General features: G+C 58.8%; 2 protein-coding genes across 3 annotated transcripts in view; one reads left to right on the top strand and one right to left on the bottom strand.

Moving 5' to 3' along the window:
* The first annotated feature begins 2,438 nt into the window (after positions 1 to 2,438).
* On the top strand, positions 2,439 to 4,942 carry CDK5R1 (cyclin dependent kinase 5 regulatory subunit 1). Its single transcript, XM_071577563.1, has one exon. It carries the CDS (start codon positions 2,612 to 2,614, stop codon positions 3,503 to 3,505), a length of 894 nt encoding a protein of 297 aa, XP_071433664.1. The 5' UTR covers positions 2,439 to 2,611; the 3' UTR covers positions 3,506 to 4,942.
* A 1,162-nt stretch (positions 4,943 to 6,104) lies between these two features.
* The window catches only part of MYO1D (myosin ID), a 215,458-nt gene continuing 203,174 nt past the window's right edge, over positions 6,105 to 18,388 (bottom strand). The window contains exon 22 of one of the 2 annotated variants that reach the window (XM_071577407.1): positions 6,105 to 8,088. In XM_071577407.1, coding sequence (XP_071433508.1) covers positions 7,932 to 8,088 — 157 coding nt within the window. In that variant the 3' untranslated portion in view covers positions 6,105 to 7,931. The remainder of the gene's footprint in view (positions 8,089 to 18,388) is intronic. The other variant, XM_071577408.1, reaches the window with a different exon arrangement.

The following is an 18,388-nucleotide window of genomic DNA, read 5'->3' on the forward strand; positions in this document are numbered from 1 at the left end:
GGCTGCAGGGAAGTGCATTCCAAGCTTAATAGCTCTTTTTTTAGCTATAAATAACTTGTAAGATGCTTCCCTCGAGCAGCTCTGGCCAGTTCACCACAATGCCAGTGAAGTGTTTTCCCTGGGGATGGGATTTGCTGATTTATGTTGCAGATTGTGGATGAATGAAGGAAAATTCATTCATGGAAGCAGAGCTGGGGTTGGTGTGTGCAGGAGGGATGGGTGGAGAAGGGCTTTGAAGTCATGGAATCCCAAACAGGTTTGTGTTGGAAGGGACCTCAAAGCCCACCCAGTGCCACCCCTGCCATGGGCAGGGACACCTCCCACCAGCCCAGGCTGCTCCAAGCCCTGTCCAACCTGGCCTGGGACACTCCCAGGGCTGGGGCAGCCACAGCTTCTCTGGGCACCTGTGCCAGGGCCTGCCCACCCTCCCAGCCAGGGATTCCTTCCCAATATCCCATCTGTCCCTGCCCTCTGGCAGTGGGAAGCCATTCCCTGTGTCCTGTCCCTCCATCCCTTGTCCCAGGTCCCTCTCCAGCTCTCCTGGAGCCCCTTTGGGCACTGGAAGGGGCTCTCAGGTCTCTGGTTCTAAACCCAGCCTAGAACATCCTCCAACAACTCCATGGAATCACAGGATTCCAGAATGGTTTGGGATGGAGGAGAACTTAAGGATCCCACCCCTGCCATGGGCAGGGACACCTCCCACCAGCCCAGGGTGCTCCAAGCCCTGTCCAACCTGGCCTGGGACACTCCCCGGGCTGGGGCAGCCACAGCTCCTCTGGGCACCTGTGCCAGGGCCTGCCCACCCTCCCAGCCAGGAATTCCTTCCTCATTTCCAATCTAAATCTCCCCTCCTTCAGCTTAAATCCCGAGTGTCCTTGCTGAGGATCATGTCCAGCTCTGGCCATCATCCCTCAGTGGGGACAGAATTAGTCCTGAACCCCCAGGGGACAAGGGGGGAGCAGACAGACCCTGTGCTGGGGCTTGGGGGACCTGGGGAGGAGTGAGGACAATGGTGGCACCAGCTCAGGGGGGGTTAATGACACATCAGAACAGGCTTTTCCAGGGTGTCTCCAAATGTATTAAAATCTGGGCCAAAAACCCTCAAATGGCAGAGCCTGTTGTTAAATCCTTCTGGATTAAAATTCATAAAGCTGAGCCTAAACTCAGGCTGTTGCTGTCACACCCAGGCCCTCCTGTGCTGCTCACACCCGGGGGATGTTTTTAATGGACAAAGGGAATTCCTGGTGCCAGCAGTGCCTTCCCTGTCCCAGTGATGAGAGAGGAGGATGTGCAGAATCCTGACCGTTCCCTGCAAACCAGCACCTGCAGAGCTTTGGATGCTCCTTGGTGGGCGGGCAGGTTTTCGGTGCTCTGGGATGGGTCTGTCCTCCCGGGTGACTCTGGGGTGTTTTTGGACATTTCCATGCAGTGGGAGGGGGATCGGCAGCGGCAGGTCTGGGCCGGGGTATAAATGACTAATTAAATGAGTATAAATGAGTTTGGGTCATCCCTGGCGAGCGCAGGGCGAGCCCGACCTTTCCCTCGCTGGCGGCCGGAGGGTGTCGCGGGCCGGAGGGTGCCCCGGGAGCGGCCCCGGTCCCCGTGCCCGGCGCTGGCCCCGGAGCCGCCTCTGAGTGTCGCTGCAGGTCGCGCCGAGCCCGGAGTTGGCCGGTGGCTGCCGGCGCCGCTCCGGGAAGGGGGTCCCGGTCCCGCCGGGCCGGGCACAGCATTCCCAACCCCGCCCGGCCTCAGCGCCCGGTACCGGCCAGGGACGTGCCCGGGGCCTCCGGGGCGAGCGGCGGCCCTGGCCGGAGCTGGGGAGGCGCCGCCGGGTGCGGGTGGCGGCGGAGGCGGCACTGAAGTCCTAATTTTGCGATTTTTTAAAAAATAATTTCCGTTGTTATCTCATGTTTTTCCCCGTCGGGCCGTGCCCGCGGGACCGGCGGCTCTCCCGGACCTGCGACCCGCGGGACCCCGGCCGGGCCGAGGGGGCGGGGCCGGGGGCGGGGGGCGGGGCCGGGCCATTCATAGAACCAGGGGCGTGGCTTGTGACATGAGGGCGTGGCTTTGGTTGCAGGGAGCGCGGCCAGTGCCATTCAGGGTCATACAAGGGGCGTGGTTTGTGTGACATGGGCGTGGTCTGACCATTTAAGGATATGCAGGGGTGTGGTCTGTTTGGCGAGGGCGTGGCCTGAGGGGCTGCGGGCGAGGACAAAGCCATTGGGATCCGCGTGGTGGGCGTGGCCTGGCCGGACGGGGCGGGGCCTATTGAATTTGTAGTTACGTTGGGGCGTGGCCTGAGCTGATGGGGCGTGGCCTGAGTTGACGGGGGCGTGGCCTGATGTGACGGGGGCGTGGCCTCCCCGGCGCGGCGGGCGCACGTGGCGGCGCGGGGCGGGGCGGCGGGGGCGGCGGGCGCGCGCACTGCGCCGGCGGGAGCGCGCGCGGCGCGGGGCGGGTCCGGGCGCGGCGCTGAGCGGCGGCGGCGGCGGCGGCGGCGGAGCAGCGAGAGCGGGGCCGGGCCGGGCCGGGCCGGGCCGGGGCCGGGGCCGGGGCCGGGGGCCGGGGCGGCCGGGGCGGGCGGCGGGGCCCCGCCGGGGCGGCCGGCGCCATGGGCACGGTGCTGTCGCTGTCGCCGAGCTACCGGAAGGCCCCGCTGTTCGAGGAGGGGGCGGCCACGGTGGGGCACTACACGGCGGTGCAGAACAGCAAGAACGCGAAGGAGAAGGGCCTGAAGCGGCACTCGCTGATCTCGGTGCTGCCCTGGAAGCGCATCGCCGCCGTCTCCGCCAAGAAGAAGAGCTCCAAGAAGGTGCAGCCCAACGGCGGCTACCAGAGCAACGTCACCCACCTCAACAACGAGAACCTGAAGAAGTCGCTCTCCTGCGCCAACCTCGCCACCTTCGCCCCCCCGCCGCCCCCCGCCGCCGCCGCCGCCGCCCTCGCCTCGGCGCAGAAGGTGCCCCCGGCCGCGCCCGCCGCCGCCGCCGCCACCCCGCGCAGGGTCGTGGTGCAGGCGAGCACCAGCGAGCTGCTGCGCTGCCTCGGCGAGTTCCTGTGCCGCCGCTGCTACCGCCTGAAGCACCTCTCGCCCACCGACCCCGTGCTCTGGCTGCGCTCCGTGGACCGCTCGCTGCTGCTGCAGGGCTGGCAGGACCAGGGCTTCATCACGCCCGCCAACGTGGTCTTCCTCTACATGCTGTGCCGGGACGTCATCTCGGCCGAGGTGGCCACCGACCACGAACTGCAGGCAGTGCTGCTCACCTGCCTGTACCTCTCCTACTCCTACATGGGCAACGAGATCTCCTACCCGCTGAAGCCCTTCCTGGTGGAGAGCTGTAAGGAGGCCTTCTGGGACCGCTGCCTCTCCATCATCGACCTCATGAGCCCCAAGATGCTGCAGGTCAACGCCGACCCGCACTACTTCACCCAGGTCTTCGCCGACCTCAAGAAGGAGAGCGGCTCCGAGGAGAAGGGCCGGCTGCTCATCGGCCTCGACCGGTGAGCGCCCCCCGGGCACCCCGCGCCCCCCGGCCCGGAGCCGCTGCCCGGGGGGATCTGCCCGCCCGCCGGGGAAGGGCGGGAGGTGCCGCCGCTGCTCCCCCACCGACCCTGGGGGGGTCCCGGGGGGGTTCGGACCGCAGCGCAGACCCCCCGGTTCCCCCCCCCGCCGCCCCCTCCCCGGGGATGCTGCGGCTCCGCCAGCGCTGCCATCCCAGCGCATCGTGGATGGGGAGGGGGAAAAGAACCCCCCGACAGGCGCAGAGACCCCCCCGTCCCATCCCGGGAGCGGAGCGGGGCTCCGCGGGGCCGGCACCGCGGCACCGACAGCCCAGGTAGGGGGGAAAGGAAAAAATTGAAAAAAAAAATGCTCTAAAGGCTCCAGCGGAGGCGGCTGGACCGGCCCGGTCCGGACTCACCGGGACAGAGACGCGGGCACGGCCCGGGGACCCCCCACCCCATCGCCCCCCAACCCTCCCCTCCCTCCTTTATTTATTTTCTTGGAAGAGACTCGAATTCCCGAGCGGGTCCGGGTGACGGGAATCACCGCTACTGTTCATGAGATCAATGTGAAATGTCTTGTTCCCATCGTGCACTGATCATGAGTATTGTGTAAAGGATCTACTTGAGTGTGCAAGCAAAGGGGAGCCGCCACATGCTGCTATATGAATTCTTCTAGAACAAACCCAACGAACTGCAAACCTGCGGGGGGAGGGGGGAGAAGAGAGAAAAAAAAAAAACCCACAAAAAAACCCCCCTTCTTTCTTCTGTCATTGTTGCTTTTCCAGTGGTATTGCGCATGCAAACGGGAGCATTTTGTGTCTTCAGATTAAAAAAAAAAAAAGGAAAAAAAAGGAAAAAAACGCATAAAAATAATAATAATCAAAAGAAAAAAAACCTTAAGGAGAGATGGCTGTAAAATTCCACCCATGCACAAAGACCTGCCACCACCCCGACGGCGCAGCCTCGGGCCGGTATTCCCGTATCAGGCCTGGGGACTGAGACCTTCTTTTGGGTTTGCTCATGATTTATTTTCTCCGTGTGCTCAGTTCTAGTTTAGTTCTGGTCCATCGGGCGTTAAACTGGCGAACGAGAGGGAGAAATAACGTGCCATTTGTTTTTATTTCTCGAGTTTTTTCACTTGAAGCTCTTCATGGCTGTACATTGGACCCTGCTAATGATACATGTGTACGTTTTTTTAGTGCAATCTCTTCTGTAGATCTTTGTTGACCAAATTGGTGGGTATTGTTACTTATTAATTTATATTTGTCTCATTTTGTATGTGTGTGTATAGTGTGTTTGTAAGTATGTGTGGTTTATAACCCGACCGACTGTGTCATGGGGCTCAGTGTGCCTGTAATTTAATCCCCTCCCCTTATTTTTATTTATTTTTGTACTGTGCTGATTAAATAAAAATGCACTGACCATCCATTACACGGCAGTGGCTCTCGTGGCCGAGTCTTTTCTGCGCTCCCACCCCTCCATTGGCAACTGGGAATGGGATTTGTGTTGATGAAAGAGGCTTTAATGCAGCTTTAATCACCGGGGTCACCCCGCGGTGGGAGAGCAGCAGCTCCAGGAGCAGCCAGAGGGGGGAAATCGGGATATTGGGACACCCAAACACCACATTCCCCCCGAGCATCATCACCCTGAGCCAGCACAGGCAGAAACAGGCCACGGTGGGGATGCAACTAATGGCTTTTTTTAATTCTTTATTACAGTGAATTATGTAAACAAAACCCAGGTCCATTATAGTAGGTTGGTTTTTTTCTTTTGCACATTAAAATATCAGCGATTTAAAATAATAACAATAAAAAAGGGTTCATTGCATTATTGCCCCTGGCTGAGAATCAGATTCGATTTAGAACTAGTTAATTTATGGGAAAACCAGGAATATATATATATTTTATATATATTTATATATATCTATATATAAAACCAGAGCAGGAGCAGAGAATATATTTTATAAAGACATCTCATCACATCCAATATTGCCATCTCATGGTGACAGACCCGCAGCCTGCGCTGTGCATCCATCCTGATTCCACACGGCAGTTCCGTTCCATTGGGAGGGAAAGTGGCTCAAAGTGCCGCTGGAGATCCCGCCGCTGCCCGCCCGGGCCTGGCGTGGCCGCTGCACCAGGAACGTCCACAGCGAGAAGTGCAAATCCAAAGGCACAGCAAGGCCGGGGATTGGCCCTGGAGCAGCCCTGGGGTGTCCCAGGGGCCGGGGCTGCTCCTCCCGAGGAGCTGATGGGACAGAAGAGGGGCTGGAGGGTCCCTGGGGGTCCCAGAGCGCGTGGGGAGGGTCGGGGGGGGTGTCGATGGTGAGTCGTGTTTGGCAGCTCTGGAGGAGCTTCTTCCTGCAGAGCCCTCCAGCATCCCAGAGCCACGGGCTGGGAGGGGGCACTGGGGATTGGGAGGGGGCACGGGGGGCTGGGAGGGGGCACTGGGGCTGGGAGGGGGCACGGGGGATTGGGAAGGGGCACTGGGGCTGGGAGGGGGCACGGGGGAACTGGGAGGGGGCACGGGGGATTGGGAGGGGGCACGGGGGGCTGGGAGGGGGCACGGGGGGGCTGGGAGGGGGCACGTGGGATTGGGAAGGGGCACGGGGGGCTGGGAGGGGGCACTGGGGGCTGGGAGGGGGCATTGGGGCTGGGAAGGGGCACTGGGGCTGAGAGGGGGCACTGGGGGCTGGGAGGGGGCACTGGGGCTGGGAGGGGGCACTGAGGGGCTGGGAAGGGGCATCGGGGGCTGGGAGGAGGCACGGGGGGGCTGGGAGGGGGCACTGGGGGCTGGGAGAGGGCACGGGGGCTGAGAGGGGGCACGGGGGCTGAGAGGGGGCATGGGGGCTGGGAGGAGGCACGGGGGGGCTGGGAGGGGGCACAGGGGCTGGGAGGGGGCACTGGGACTGAGAGGGGGCACGGGGGATTGGGAAGGGGCACGGGGGCTGGGAGGGAGCACTGGGATCCCCGCGGGGCTGCCCCAAGGCCAGGGACCTTGGGAATGGTGTGGAACATCCCTGGTGGAGCGCTCGGGAGGGATGAGCTTGTCCCAGGTAATCCAGAGCTGGAGCTGCTCCACACCCGGGTGCCCCCAAATCTCGGGCACCACTGGGCTTTGGAAAGCCTCTCGCTGGCAGGTCGTCAGTGAAAAGCCTCTTCCAGGCTTCCCAAATCCCGAAATTCTCCATTAAAGAAGCGCTCCCAGTTGGACCAGGTGATCCCAAGGTGGGGTCACCAGGCAGCCCCCGCCCCCAGAATCAGGGAATCCTGACCTGACCAGCAGTGCCAGGACAATCCCAATGGACAATCCCACCAGGCTGGGCCTCTCGGGAATCACTGCAGTGCCCGGCACAGCGGGAATAACCCGGGGGGTATCCAGGTCCCCCCATAAACACAGAGCTTGGGGTTATCCGGGCCGGGCAGGAACGGGTGGACCGTGGGGCCACCAAGGTGATGCCCAACACCCCAACACTGCTGGGAAGAGCCTGGAAAGCTGTTTGGAGGGCAGAGCCTGGGCGTTGGCAGCAGGGGCTGCGCTGCTGCCCCTCGGCCGTGCCCGCAGTTCCTGCCGGATAGTGCAAAGCGCCGGAGCCGCGGGCTCGGCCCCGCAGAGCTCCACGTGGTTCTGCATCCAACCCCTGCCAGGGGGCCCTTTCCCTCCCTGAACCCACCACTGGCACGGACACGAAGCCACGTGGGTCATCTAAAGATTCAGCAAGGCCACACGGTCCCACTGGGAACCCACTGGATTTAGGTCCCTGGAGAGGATAATTAAGGCAAAAGCAATGCAGGATTAACAAAATGAGCCCCTGCACTGGGAAGGTCCCTCTCCGGCTGCGGCTGGACCCGCCTCCAGCCAAGGTGCCTCCATGGGGTAATGAATTCCCGGTGGGAAAGCAGCGAGTCTGGAGGTGTCTCTCCAGGTCCCACCCCAGCTCCGGGTGTGCAGGAGGGGCTGGAGGAGTGTGGAGTGTGCCCGGCCTGCCTTCCAGACCTGCCTCTGGTTCTGGGGGTTGTGCTCCTGCAGAACCAGAGTCCCTGAGCCGGGTCTCTTTGGTTCCTCCCGAGGAGGAGCTGCATCATATTGCAAAAAACGACACATGGAAAAGAAACACAGGAGGGAAAACCGGAGAGGGGGGAAGGAATCAACGTGGGAAAGGGAGGAAAGGGTGAAAGTACCTATAAATGCTTTTTTTGGGGACTAATTCCAAAGCACTTTTGTGATATTCCAGCCTGGCCTGTAAAATGAAGAACACGTCAGCGGCTGTTTAAAGCCTTCGTTCCGTGTGACTTTGGCTTTTGTAAACCCCCGAATGCGGGTTTTCCAACCCTGGAGCTCTGGAGCCCGTGGCAGGCGCCTGACACGTCCCAGCCGAGCATCTCCCGGCGCATCCCGCGGAGCGCCCGGCGCGGGCGGAGCGGCTCTTAATTCCCCGGCACGCAGAGGACGAAGCCGGAGCGATGCTTGGTGAAATCCGGCTGCGATTGGTTGATCTTGGTTTCCACGGAGACGGTGCATTTGCGCCCGTTGAGGCTGCACTGCACCGGGTTGGTGACGGTCACCTGCAGGGCCCGCTTCTCCCTGCCGGGCAAAGGGACACGAGTCAGAGCGGGGGGGTTGGGGACGCGGCTCGGGGGGGGTTGGGGTCAGCGACATCCCAGCACAGGCTTAGTTAAGCCAGGCCTCAGCTCTGAGCCAGGCTTTTGGGCTGGGCTCAGCCCTGCTCCTGCTCCTGGAGACGGGATTGGGATGGATGATCCCTGGGCAGAGCACGGGCAGGGATGCAGAGAGAGGGATAGAGAGAGGGATGGAGAGAGAGGGATGCAGAGGGAGGGATGGAGAGAGAGGGATGGAGAGAGAGGGATGGAGAGAGAGGGATGGAGAGGGATGGAGAGAGAGGGATGCAGAGAGAGGGATGGAGAGAGAGGGATGCAGAGGGAGGGATGGAGAGAGAGGGATGCAGAGGGAGGGATGGAGAGAGAGGGATGCAGAGGGAGGAATGCAGAGAGAGGGATGTAGAGAGGGATGCAGAGAGGGATGCAGAGAGAGGGATGCAGAGAGAAGGATGAAGAGGGAGGAATGCAGAGAGAGGGATGCAGAGAGGGATGCAGAGGGAGGAATGCAGAGAGAGGGATGCAGAGAGAGGGATGCAGAGGGAGGGATGCAGAGAGGGATGCAGAGGGAGCGATGCAGAGAGAGGGATGCAGAGGGTCCAGGTGCTGGTGCCACCACTGCCACCCCTCCCTGAGTGACCCCACCAGCCCCCCCTGCCAGCTCTGGAGCTACAGCGGTGCCAGGGACATCCCCTGGGCTGAGCTCACAGCCCAGAACAGCCAAAGGAATCACACATGGGGCAGTGGTGGCTTCCAATTCCCTCCCCAGATGGACAGACAGACAGACAGACAGTCCTGTGACAGACTCAACTGTGTCCCTGCAAACCTTCCCCAGCTTTTTAACTCCTTTTTAACCCCAGTTTTGGCACCAAAAAATGATTCCCACGAGTGAATCAGGAATTTCTGCCACCCACGTTGGCCTGTCCTTGGCTCTTTGGGACACTGTCAGAGGGGGACACGAGGACATGGCTGGGACTGTCCATCCCTGCTCTGGCCAAGGCAGGGACAGGGATGGCTGGAAAACATGTCCCCCTTTGCCCAAGCCCATAAAGACCAGTGGTCTCCATTCCAAATAATGTTCCTTGTGCCCTAAGTAGAGAAATCACAGAATCCCTGAGGTTGGAAAAGCCCCCTGAGATCATCCAGTCCAACCATCCCCCAGCACTGCCAAGGCCACCACTAACCCATGTCCCCAAGTGCCACATCCACAGCTCTGTTAAACCCTCCAGGGATGGGGACTCCTGGGCAGCTGTGCCAGGGTTGGACAACTCTTTGCATGAAGGAAGTGAAGAATCCAGCTCTGCCCCAGTGCCATGGATTGCTTGGCATTCCCTGGGGCTGGGATGGAGCTGAGGCACCACCGAGTGGATGCAGCAGCTTCAGCCACGATCCCACAACCAGCACAGAGCAGGAGAGGGAACAGCAGGAGAAACATCTGCAGCTGATCCACTCCCTGAGCCACCACTGGTGGGAAGAGCTATCCAGGGACTTGTCCTCTGGGAATTCTCTCCTGTGACCTCACCCCCACTTCACATTCCTGAATTTCCAGCATTTTTAGTACAACACTGAGTGGTTTAATGACAACATTACCCCACCACCTCTTTCAGTGCTCCAAACACCCCAAGGAGGATGTGCTGGGACCCCATTCCACTCTGTTTGGCTCCCAGACTCCAGGCCCTGCCTTGCCTGAGCCATTTCAGGATTTCCACTGACACAGCCCAAGATTCCTGTCAAGTTTTTACCCCATTAACAGACTGTTTAAGTCACGTCACATCCCTTAAAGCTGCATTTTTATGCATCTTCCAAATAATTAAGATTTTCACCACTCCCATAAAGGTGGTTGGTTGGTCAGTTGTTTGGTTGGGTGGTTGGGTGGGTGGTTGGGTGTGTGGTTGGTCAGTTGGGCGGTTGGTTGGGTGGTTGGTTGGTCACTGGGTGGGTGGGTGGGTGGGTGGTTGGTTGGTCAGTTGGTTGGGTGGGTGGTTGGGTGGTTGGTGGGTGGTTGGCTGGGTAGGTGTGTGGTTGAGTGGTTGGTTGGTTGGGTGGGGGGGTGGTTGGTTGGGTGGGTGTGTGGTTGGGTGCGTGGGTGGTTGGTTGGTCAGTTGGTTGGGTGGGTGGTTGGGTGGTTGGTGGGTGGTTGGCTGGGTGGGTGTGTGGTTGAGTGGTTGGTTGGTTGGGTGGGGGGGTGGTTGGTTGGGTGGGTGTGTGGTTGGGCGCGTGGGTGGTTGGTTGGTCAGTTGGTTGGGTGGGTGTTTGGGTGGTTGGTTGGGTGGGTGGTTGGTCGGTTGGTTGGTTGGGTGGGTGGTTGGTTGGTTGGTCAGTTGGTTGGTTGGGTGGTTGGGTGTGTGATTGGTTGGGTGGGTGTTTGGGTGGTTGGTTGGGCATGTGGTTGGTCACTTGGTTGGTTGGGTGGGTGGGTGTGTGGTTGGGTGGTTGGTGTGTGATTGGTTGGGTGGGTGTTTGGGTGGTTGGTTGTGTGTGTGGTTGGTCAGTTGGTTGGTTGGGTGGTTGGGTGTGTGGTTGGTTGGCCAGTTGGTTGGTTGGGTGGTTGGGTGTGTGGTTGGTTGGTCAGTTGGTTGGGTGGGTGGGTGGTTGGTTGGTCAGTTGGTTGGTTGGGTGGGTGGTGGTTGCCAGGGCACAGCACACAAAGCCCTCACGTTGTCTCAGGTATTTAACACTTATTTACTCCTGCCAGGGTGAGTCAGGACTGAAATCCCAGCTTAGTTTGCTATTTTTACCCTGTCTTAGCAGAGGAGCCTCCTGGAGATCCCTGTCCCCACGTGCCTGGGGAGCAGGTTTAGCACCAAGTGTCTGTAACACGGACAAGGGATAAGGACTTTCCTCTCCTCTGTCCCAGCCCTCAGCAATTCCAGGGAACAAGGCAGAGGATCTGGGGAGAGGAACGTCAATAACCTGAATTTTGACCCCAAGCAGGACCCAGGACTGGAAATCCAAAGGCTTTGGGACCTGCAGCAAGAAGGTGAATCTCTCTGTGTCCTGGCTCTGCTGGAACAAGGAGAATCAACCAAACACACCCATGTGCAGCTAATGCTGTCCTGGGATGGTGGGATCTGGAGAAGGTGGAACAATTCCATTAAATCAGGGCTCCTTCCCACCCCCACCATGCCAGCACTCATCGACTGTTCCTTTCCTTCACCAGAGCCTTCAGCCTCAAAGCCTTTTGCTGGGGGCCCAGGACAGCTCCTGGATGGCATCCAAGAACAATCCATGGGGGATCTGGGAGCCCACAGGGGTGACAAACCCCTGCTTGCTCTCCCTGCTGGGCACCACCACGCCAAGCTGCCACCAGCTCCATGAGCAGCTGCACCTGCTGGGGCCTGGGCTCTCCTGGAAGCTGCTCTGGGGCTTGGGCAGTGGCCAGGAGGGGGAGGTTGGAGGAAAGGTGGCAGTGCCAGTTTGGTTTCCAGCACTGGTGCTGCAGCGAGGAGGGGACGTGGCAGCTGCTGGTGCCTGGGGACAGGAGGGCTGTTCAGTGACCCAAAGGGAGGGAACAGCTGCTGCTTCAGCCTGGAAATCAGAGTAAGGACCTTCCAAACCTCACAACCAAACAGCTCAGCTGGGGAGATGCTTCCCCAAGTTCCTGCAGAATTTGGATCCCAAAGGAAGGGGCTGAGATGGAGAAGGCCCAGAGCAAGGCTGGGAGTCCACAAAGCCTTTCACAGACAAGGGCAGTACACAATGAAAACACTCGGGGGGGGTCACTGATGCTCAGCAAGACCCCCATGGCAGCAAAGACAGAGACAAGTCCCACTTGAAATCAAACCTGGGCTGAAAAAGGAGTTTGTCCAGAACAATCATGTCCTGCCACTTTTTGGGGACTTTGGACAAAGGATGGAGGGATAGGACAGGCCAAGGGGAATGGGTTCCCACTGCCAGAGGGCAGGGATAGATGGGATACTGGGAAGGAATTCCTGGCTGGGAGGGTGGGCAGGCCCTGGCACAGGTGCCCAGAGAAGCTGTGGCTGCCCCGGCCCTGGGAGTGTCCCAGGCCAGGTTGGACAGGGCTTGGAGCACCCTGGGCTGGTGGGAAGTGTCCCTGCCCATGGCAGGGGGTGGCACTGGATGGTCCTTCCCACCCAAACCATTCCATGGCTCCGTGTGGCTCCCAGGCCCAGCTCTGGCTGAGTCCAGCCCTGGCTGGTGGCAGCTTTGGCTCCTCCCCAAGCCCTGGTGTCACCACACACTGATGGAAGTCAAGTCCATGAGGACAAGACGACAGATGCTGCTGTTGGGCATCTCCTGGGAAACAAACTGACTTATTTTGAACAACAATTCCATCAGCAGAGACAGAGAGATGGGAGTGCTGGCTGAGACCCTGCCAGGGGAGACACCCCAGCCCAGAATCCAGGAAGAGGGAAACTGCTGGAAGAATGGAAGGGGAAAAAGAGATCCTGTGGGAAGTTGGGATCTACTCCAGCTCTGCTCCCGTCCTGCCAGGGAACCACATGGGAATGTCTGCATGGAATAAACCAGCCAATAATTTCTGTACAGCAGAAACCCCAAGGTGTGGGTGCTCTGTGCAAACACAGCTCTTTATACAACTGCAAGGACTATTTTTGGATGGGAACAGTTTCTCCAGGAATGCTGATCCCACCTGTGGGGAGGGCTTTGGAGTTCCTGGCTCAGAGATCTCTGCAGGACTGGGTGGCTTCTCCTCCTTCCCATGTCCCAGCCCAGCTCCCCAGTGCCTTCAGCAGCTCCCCAGGGCTCTCTGGAGGGGCTCAGGGTGGGGGCACAGGGGGTGCAGGGCAGGGGGGCACCCCAGGGACAGGGGCTGTGCTGGCACCCACATCCTGCAGCTCAGAGCCAGCAGAGCAGAGCTGGGTGGGCACCAGCAACAGGGAGAGCAGCAGAGAGGGGAGGGCTCTGAGTGGGAGCAGAGCACTGGCCCATGAAATGTGAGAGTTTTGACTGAGCATTTAATGCAGGACCTGAGGGAAAACACAAACCAAGTGGTGCAGAAATGGCCACAGACATCTGCCAGCACAACACAACAGCAGCCCTGGCACTGGCACTGGCACTGGGGGGAGGAAATGGGGAGGGAAGGAGCGGGGAGGGTCAGAGGAGTTGGGGTGACACAAGGGGGTAAGGCTGGGAAGTTAAATAAATATCCTAAGTCAATGTTAAACATACAAACTGTCGGGTTGGAGCAACCCGGGCTGGTGGGAGGTGCCCCTGCCATGGGGCTGGATGGGCCCTCAGCTCCTTCCAAACCAAATCACTCCGTGATTCCCAGCTTAGGAGCAACACAGGTGAGCTGGAAAGCCCTGCCAGGAGCTGTAAGAGGCAGGAGCCCCCAGCACAGCACTCACTGATGGGATGCTCTCCATGGGCAGCTGTGGCCACACGGGGGGCTGGAGGGGCTGGGGCTGCAGCTCCACCACTGCCAGGTGGGGTGGGACAGGGCTGGGCAGAGGGGTCCCAGGAACAGGGGTTTGAGAGGTGTCCCAGGAACAGGGATTTGCACAGATTTCCCAGGAAAAGGGATTTGCAGGGGTGTCCCAGGAACAGGGCTGTGCAGGGGTGTCCCAGGAACAGGGATTTGCACATATTTCCCAGGAAAAGGGATTTGCAGGGGGGTCCCAGGAACAGGGATTTGCAGGGGTGTCCCAGGAACAGGGATTTGCAGGGGGGTCCCAGGAACAGGGATTTGCAGAATTTCCCAGGAAAAGGGATTTGCAGGGGGGTCCCAGGAACAGGGATTTGCAGAGGTGTCCCAGGAACAGGGATTTGCAGAATTTCCCAGGAAAAGGGATTTGCAGGGGTGTCCCAGGAACAGGGATTTGCAGAGGTGTCCCAGGAACAGGGATTTGCACAGATTTCCCAGGAAAAGGGATTTGCAGGGGTGTCCCAGGAACAGGGATTTGCACAGATTTCCCAGGAACAGGGATTTGCAGGGGTGTCCCAGGAACAGGGATTTGCAGGGGTGTCCCAGGAACAGGGATTTGCACAGATTTCCCAGGAAAAGCCATCCCAGGGTCTCTCAGGGAGGTGCTGCCTGGCTGTGGGTGCAGCCAATGCCACCACACAGCTCTTCTAGGAAGCAAAATTTGGGCAGAGATGGCAGAGCTGAGTGCAGTGAGTGCCTGATTTTCATGCCACCAAAGCAGAGGGATTGAACTGATGCTCCATGGGCAGAGCAGTGTGGAAGGAGAGCTCAGCTGGATGGATTCCTGAAGGATCTGCTGCAACCCACCAAACCTTCCCTGCTCTCCAACCAAGGCCTCTGCCTGGAAGGGCAGGCAGCACTGTGGGCTCTGTGCTTGGCTTCCAACCCAGGATATTCTGGGATTCTGGGACACCACAAGGCCTGAAGATGCACACAGGATGTGAGGATCATGAGGGGCAGCATGGAGAGCACCCCAAAAATGGTGACACCTCAGGGAAGTCAGTTCTGTTTCAGCTGGGCACCGTTTGCAGACTTTTGAGAGGGTCCAGCCAGGAAAAAAAACATCCAAAAGGCTCCCAGAGGAAGGGAGGCTGCAAAAAAGAACCCAGAAAAACCATAGGTATATCCTGCTTGAAGGAAATATGCAGGAAGTGGAGAGGGAGAAACTGGAGAGGTCTAAAAAAAGGCAGTTTTCAAGGCTCTGCTTCCCAACAAGAGCCAAGGAGAGAAAGAAGGATGCTGAGAATTCCAAGGAGGGTTCAATCAGCTTCCCAAGGCAAGGTGTGGTGTCACTGCTGGGCATCACTCCAGCCTGGGGAGCTCTCTGCTCTGGGGTGGCATCATGGAATGGTTTGGGTTGGAAGGGACCTTAAACATCACCTTGTTCCATCTCCCCTGCCATGGGACACCTCCCACCAGCCCAGGGTGCTCCAAGCCCTGTCCAACCTGGCCTGGGACACTCCCAGGGCTGGGGCAGCCACAGCTTCTCTGGGCACCTGTGCCAGGGCCTGCCCACCCTCACAGGGGGGAATTTCTTGAGCAGGGTCTAAAAAGACACTGGATTTGAGGTGGGTAATAAACATGGACATATCTGAGGTACAACAGGTGTCATTTGGGGAAAGATAAGTGTCCTCTGCATGAGGGTTTGGAGCCCAGGCTGGTGCCTGCAGGGCAGGGATGGGGATCTATCTCATCTGGCCACTTGTGGGTTGTGCAGCTTGCAGGACAATGATACTGGGGGTGTTGGGGCTCAGAGAAGAAGTCATAGTCCTCATGGTGGAAATTAACCCCACAAAACCTTCAAAGGAAACAAAACAACTGGATTATCAATGTGGTCCAGTTGTGGAACCTGCACTGAAACCTCCGGTGCATTTGGTGTCCCCCCTGTTTCATCCAGCCCAGGGGAGAGCTGCTCCATGGGAGGGACTGACACTGTCCATGGGAAGGACCAGCATTGTCCATGGAAAGACCAACATTGTCCATGGGAGGGACCAGCACTGTCCATGGAAGGACCAACATTGTCCATGGGAGGGACCAGCACTGTCCATGGGAAGGACCAGCAGTGTCCATGGGAAGGACCAGCACTGTCCATGGGAGGGACCAGCACTGTCCATGGAAGGACCAACATTGTCCATGGGAGGGACCAACATTGTCCATGGGAAGGACCAGCACTGTCCATGGGAAGGACCAGCAGTGTCCATGGAAGGACCAACATTGTCCATGGGAGGGACCAACATTGTCCATGGGAAGGACCAGCACTGTCCATGGGAGGGACCAGCACTGTCCATGGGAAGGAGGGACGGACACTGTCCATGGGAGGGACCAGCACTGTCCATGGGAGGGACCAGCACTGTCCATGGGAGGGACCAGCACTGTCCATGGGAAGGAGGGACGGACACTGTCCATGGGAGGGACCAGCACTGTCCATGGGAGGGACCAGCACTGTCCATGGGAAGGACCAGCAGTGTCCATGGGAAGGAGGGACGGACACTGTCCATGGGAAGGAGGGACTGACATTGTCCATGGGAAGGACCAGCAGTGTCCATGGGAGGGACCAGCACTGTCCATGGGAAGGAAGGACTGACACTGTCCATGGGAAGGAGGGACTGACATTGTCCATGGAAGGACCAGCACTGTCCATGGGAAGGAGGGACTGACACTGTCCATGGGAAGGAGGGACTGACACTGTCCATGGGAAGGAGGGACTGACATTGTCCACATGAAGGAGGGACTGACACTCTCCACATGAAGGAAGGACTGACCCTCTCCATGCCCTGATGAGCTGTGACCACAAGGATCCCCAAATCACTGTCCCTGAGGAGCCAGGGCATGAGGAGCATCACATGTAAAGAATCCCAGGGGGATATTTCATTCCAAGGCCAGGGATGTGCCCAGAGCCCATCCCGCTCCAGCCCAGCTTCTCCCACAGGGCACTCCCATCTGAGGAGTGGCAGCTCCACCAGTCCCACTGCCAGGAGAGATCTGCACACTCAGAGCATAAATTTCCCTCAGATACTTTTGACAGGATCATCCTTTGACACGAATCATCCTCTGCTCTGCCCTCAGAGGGAGGAGACCCCTTTTCCCATCCAGCTCCTCTTAGGACACCCCGGCTCAGGGAGGAGGTTCAAGACATGACTGACAGTCCTGAGGGATCCAGACAATAATTTACCGTCCTCTTCCCTTCTTGGGAAGCCCCAAAGCCACAGCCCCCTTCATGCCATGGATTCCCAGGGAGAGGAGGTGAGGCAGGACCTGGATGGGCACACACGGGATGGGCACACACGGGATGGGCACACACAGGATGGGCACACAGGACAAGCACACTCAGGATGGGCACACATAGGATGGGCACACAGGATGGGCACACATAGGATGGGCACACACAGGATGGGCACACACAGGATGGGCACACATAGGATGGGCACACACAGGATGGGCACACTCAGGATGGGCACACACAGGATGGGCACACAGGATGGGCACACTCAGGATGGGCACACACAGGATGGGCACACAGGATGGGCACACACAGGATGGGCACACAGGATGGGCACACTCAGGATGGGCGCACCGGAAGGGGACACTCAGGATGGGCACTCAGGATGGGCACACAGGATGGGCACACTCAGGACGGGCACACTCAGGATGGGCACACTCAGCACGGGCACACAGGACGGGCACACTCAGAATGGGCACACTCAGGATGGGCACTCAGGACGGGCACACTCAGGATGGACACACAGGATGGGCACACTCAGGATGGGCACACAGGATGGGCACACAGGATGGGCACACACAGGATGGGCACACTCAGGATGGGCACACTCAGGACGGGCACACTGGACGGGCACACAGGACGGGCACACTCAGTGCTGCACAACCCACACGTGCTCTCAGGGAAACAACAACCTCCGAAACCACAGAGGGTTTGCAACCCCCGCCTTGTGCAACCCTCTCTGAGGCCCCACAGGATGTTTGCTCTGAGCTCTGGGCGCTCTGGGCTTGTGGAGCTCCTCAAACCAGGTGGCCCTGGGGGAGATCAGACACTAAGACGGATCAAAGAAGTTGGACACGACTCAAGGGGATCTCAAGTGAGGATCAAAAGGCAGATTTGCACCGTGGAAGGTCAGCACAAGCCCTGCAGGCATTTAGTGCTGGGAAAGGTCACTGAGCTGAGCAGGCCCTTCCTCACTCTGTGGTTTTTAAGCAGGATCTGTAGGCAAGTGACGATACTCTGAACTTTGCTTCAAACCCAGCAAACATTTGCAGTGTTTTGAACCCACTTTTGCACCTCGTGGTCTGTGCTCAGGCAAATCACCTCAGAGGTGGCTTTTAAAAAGCCATTCCTTAACATGTAAGAGCAGCACCAGCTCCAAACAGACCTGAAAACTCAACCACTGCACTTGCAAAGTGGCTGTTCAGCCTTTCTGGCTCAGCCCTGGCCACGTGTTGCCTCTGCTGACACTCCATTCCCAGAGCAAAGCCCTTGGGTTTGGGAACCACACATTGCCCCACCAGGCTGTGTCAGCAAGGCTATTTTTGCCCTTTTAATGAGAAACAGGAATTGGTAATATCTGTCTGTCCCCAGTGCAAAGTGTCACACGTGGCCAGTGGCACAGGGCAAAGCAAAGGCAGCTCTGCTGGGGCAGGGCCAGTCCCTTTGGTTCATGTCTGAGCCATAAAAGCCACTTTGCTGAGGTGGCAGCAGCTGCCACAGCACTGCTGGGCCTTCCTCTGCTGTGTCTGCAGCAGGGCCAGGTGTGTTCCCCATTAAGGACTTGGCTCCTCATTCTTAAAATTCATTTATTGCCACTGAAGCCAGAACAGGTGGGAGCTGCATTTCCTCCCTCCCTCC

This window comes from Pithys albifrons, chromosome 25, assembly GCF_047495875.1.
Source record: "Pithys albifrons albifrons isolate INPA30051 chromosome 25, PitAlb_v1, whole genome shotgun sequence".
In the NCBI taxonomy this organism is placed as follows: Eukaryota; Metazoa; Chordata; class Aves; order Passeriformes; family Thamnophilidae; genus Pithys; species Pithys albifrons.

Bases quoted from the DNA above. Each gene is read 5' to 3' on its own strand.
- CDK5R1 (XM_071577563.1), top strand. From the start codon at position 2,612: ATGGGCACGGTGCTGTCGCTGTCGCCGAGCTACCGGAAGGCCCCGCTG.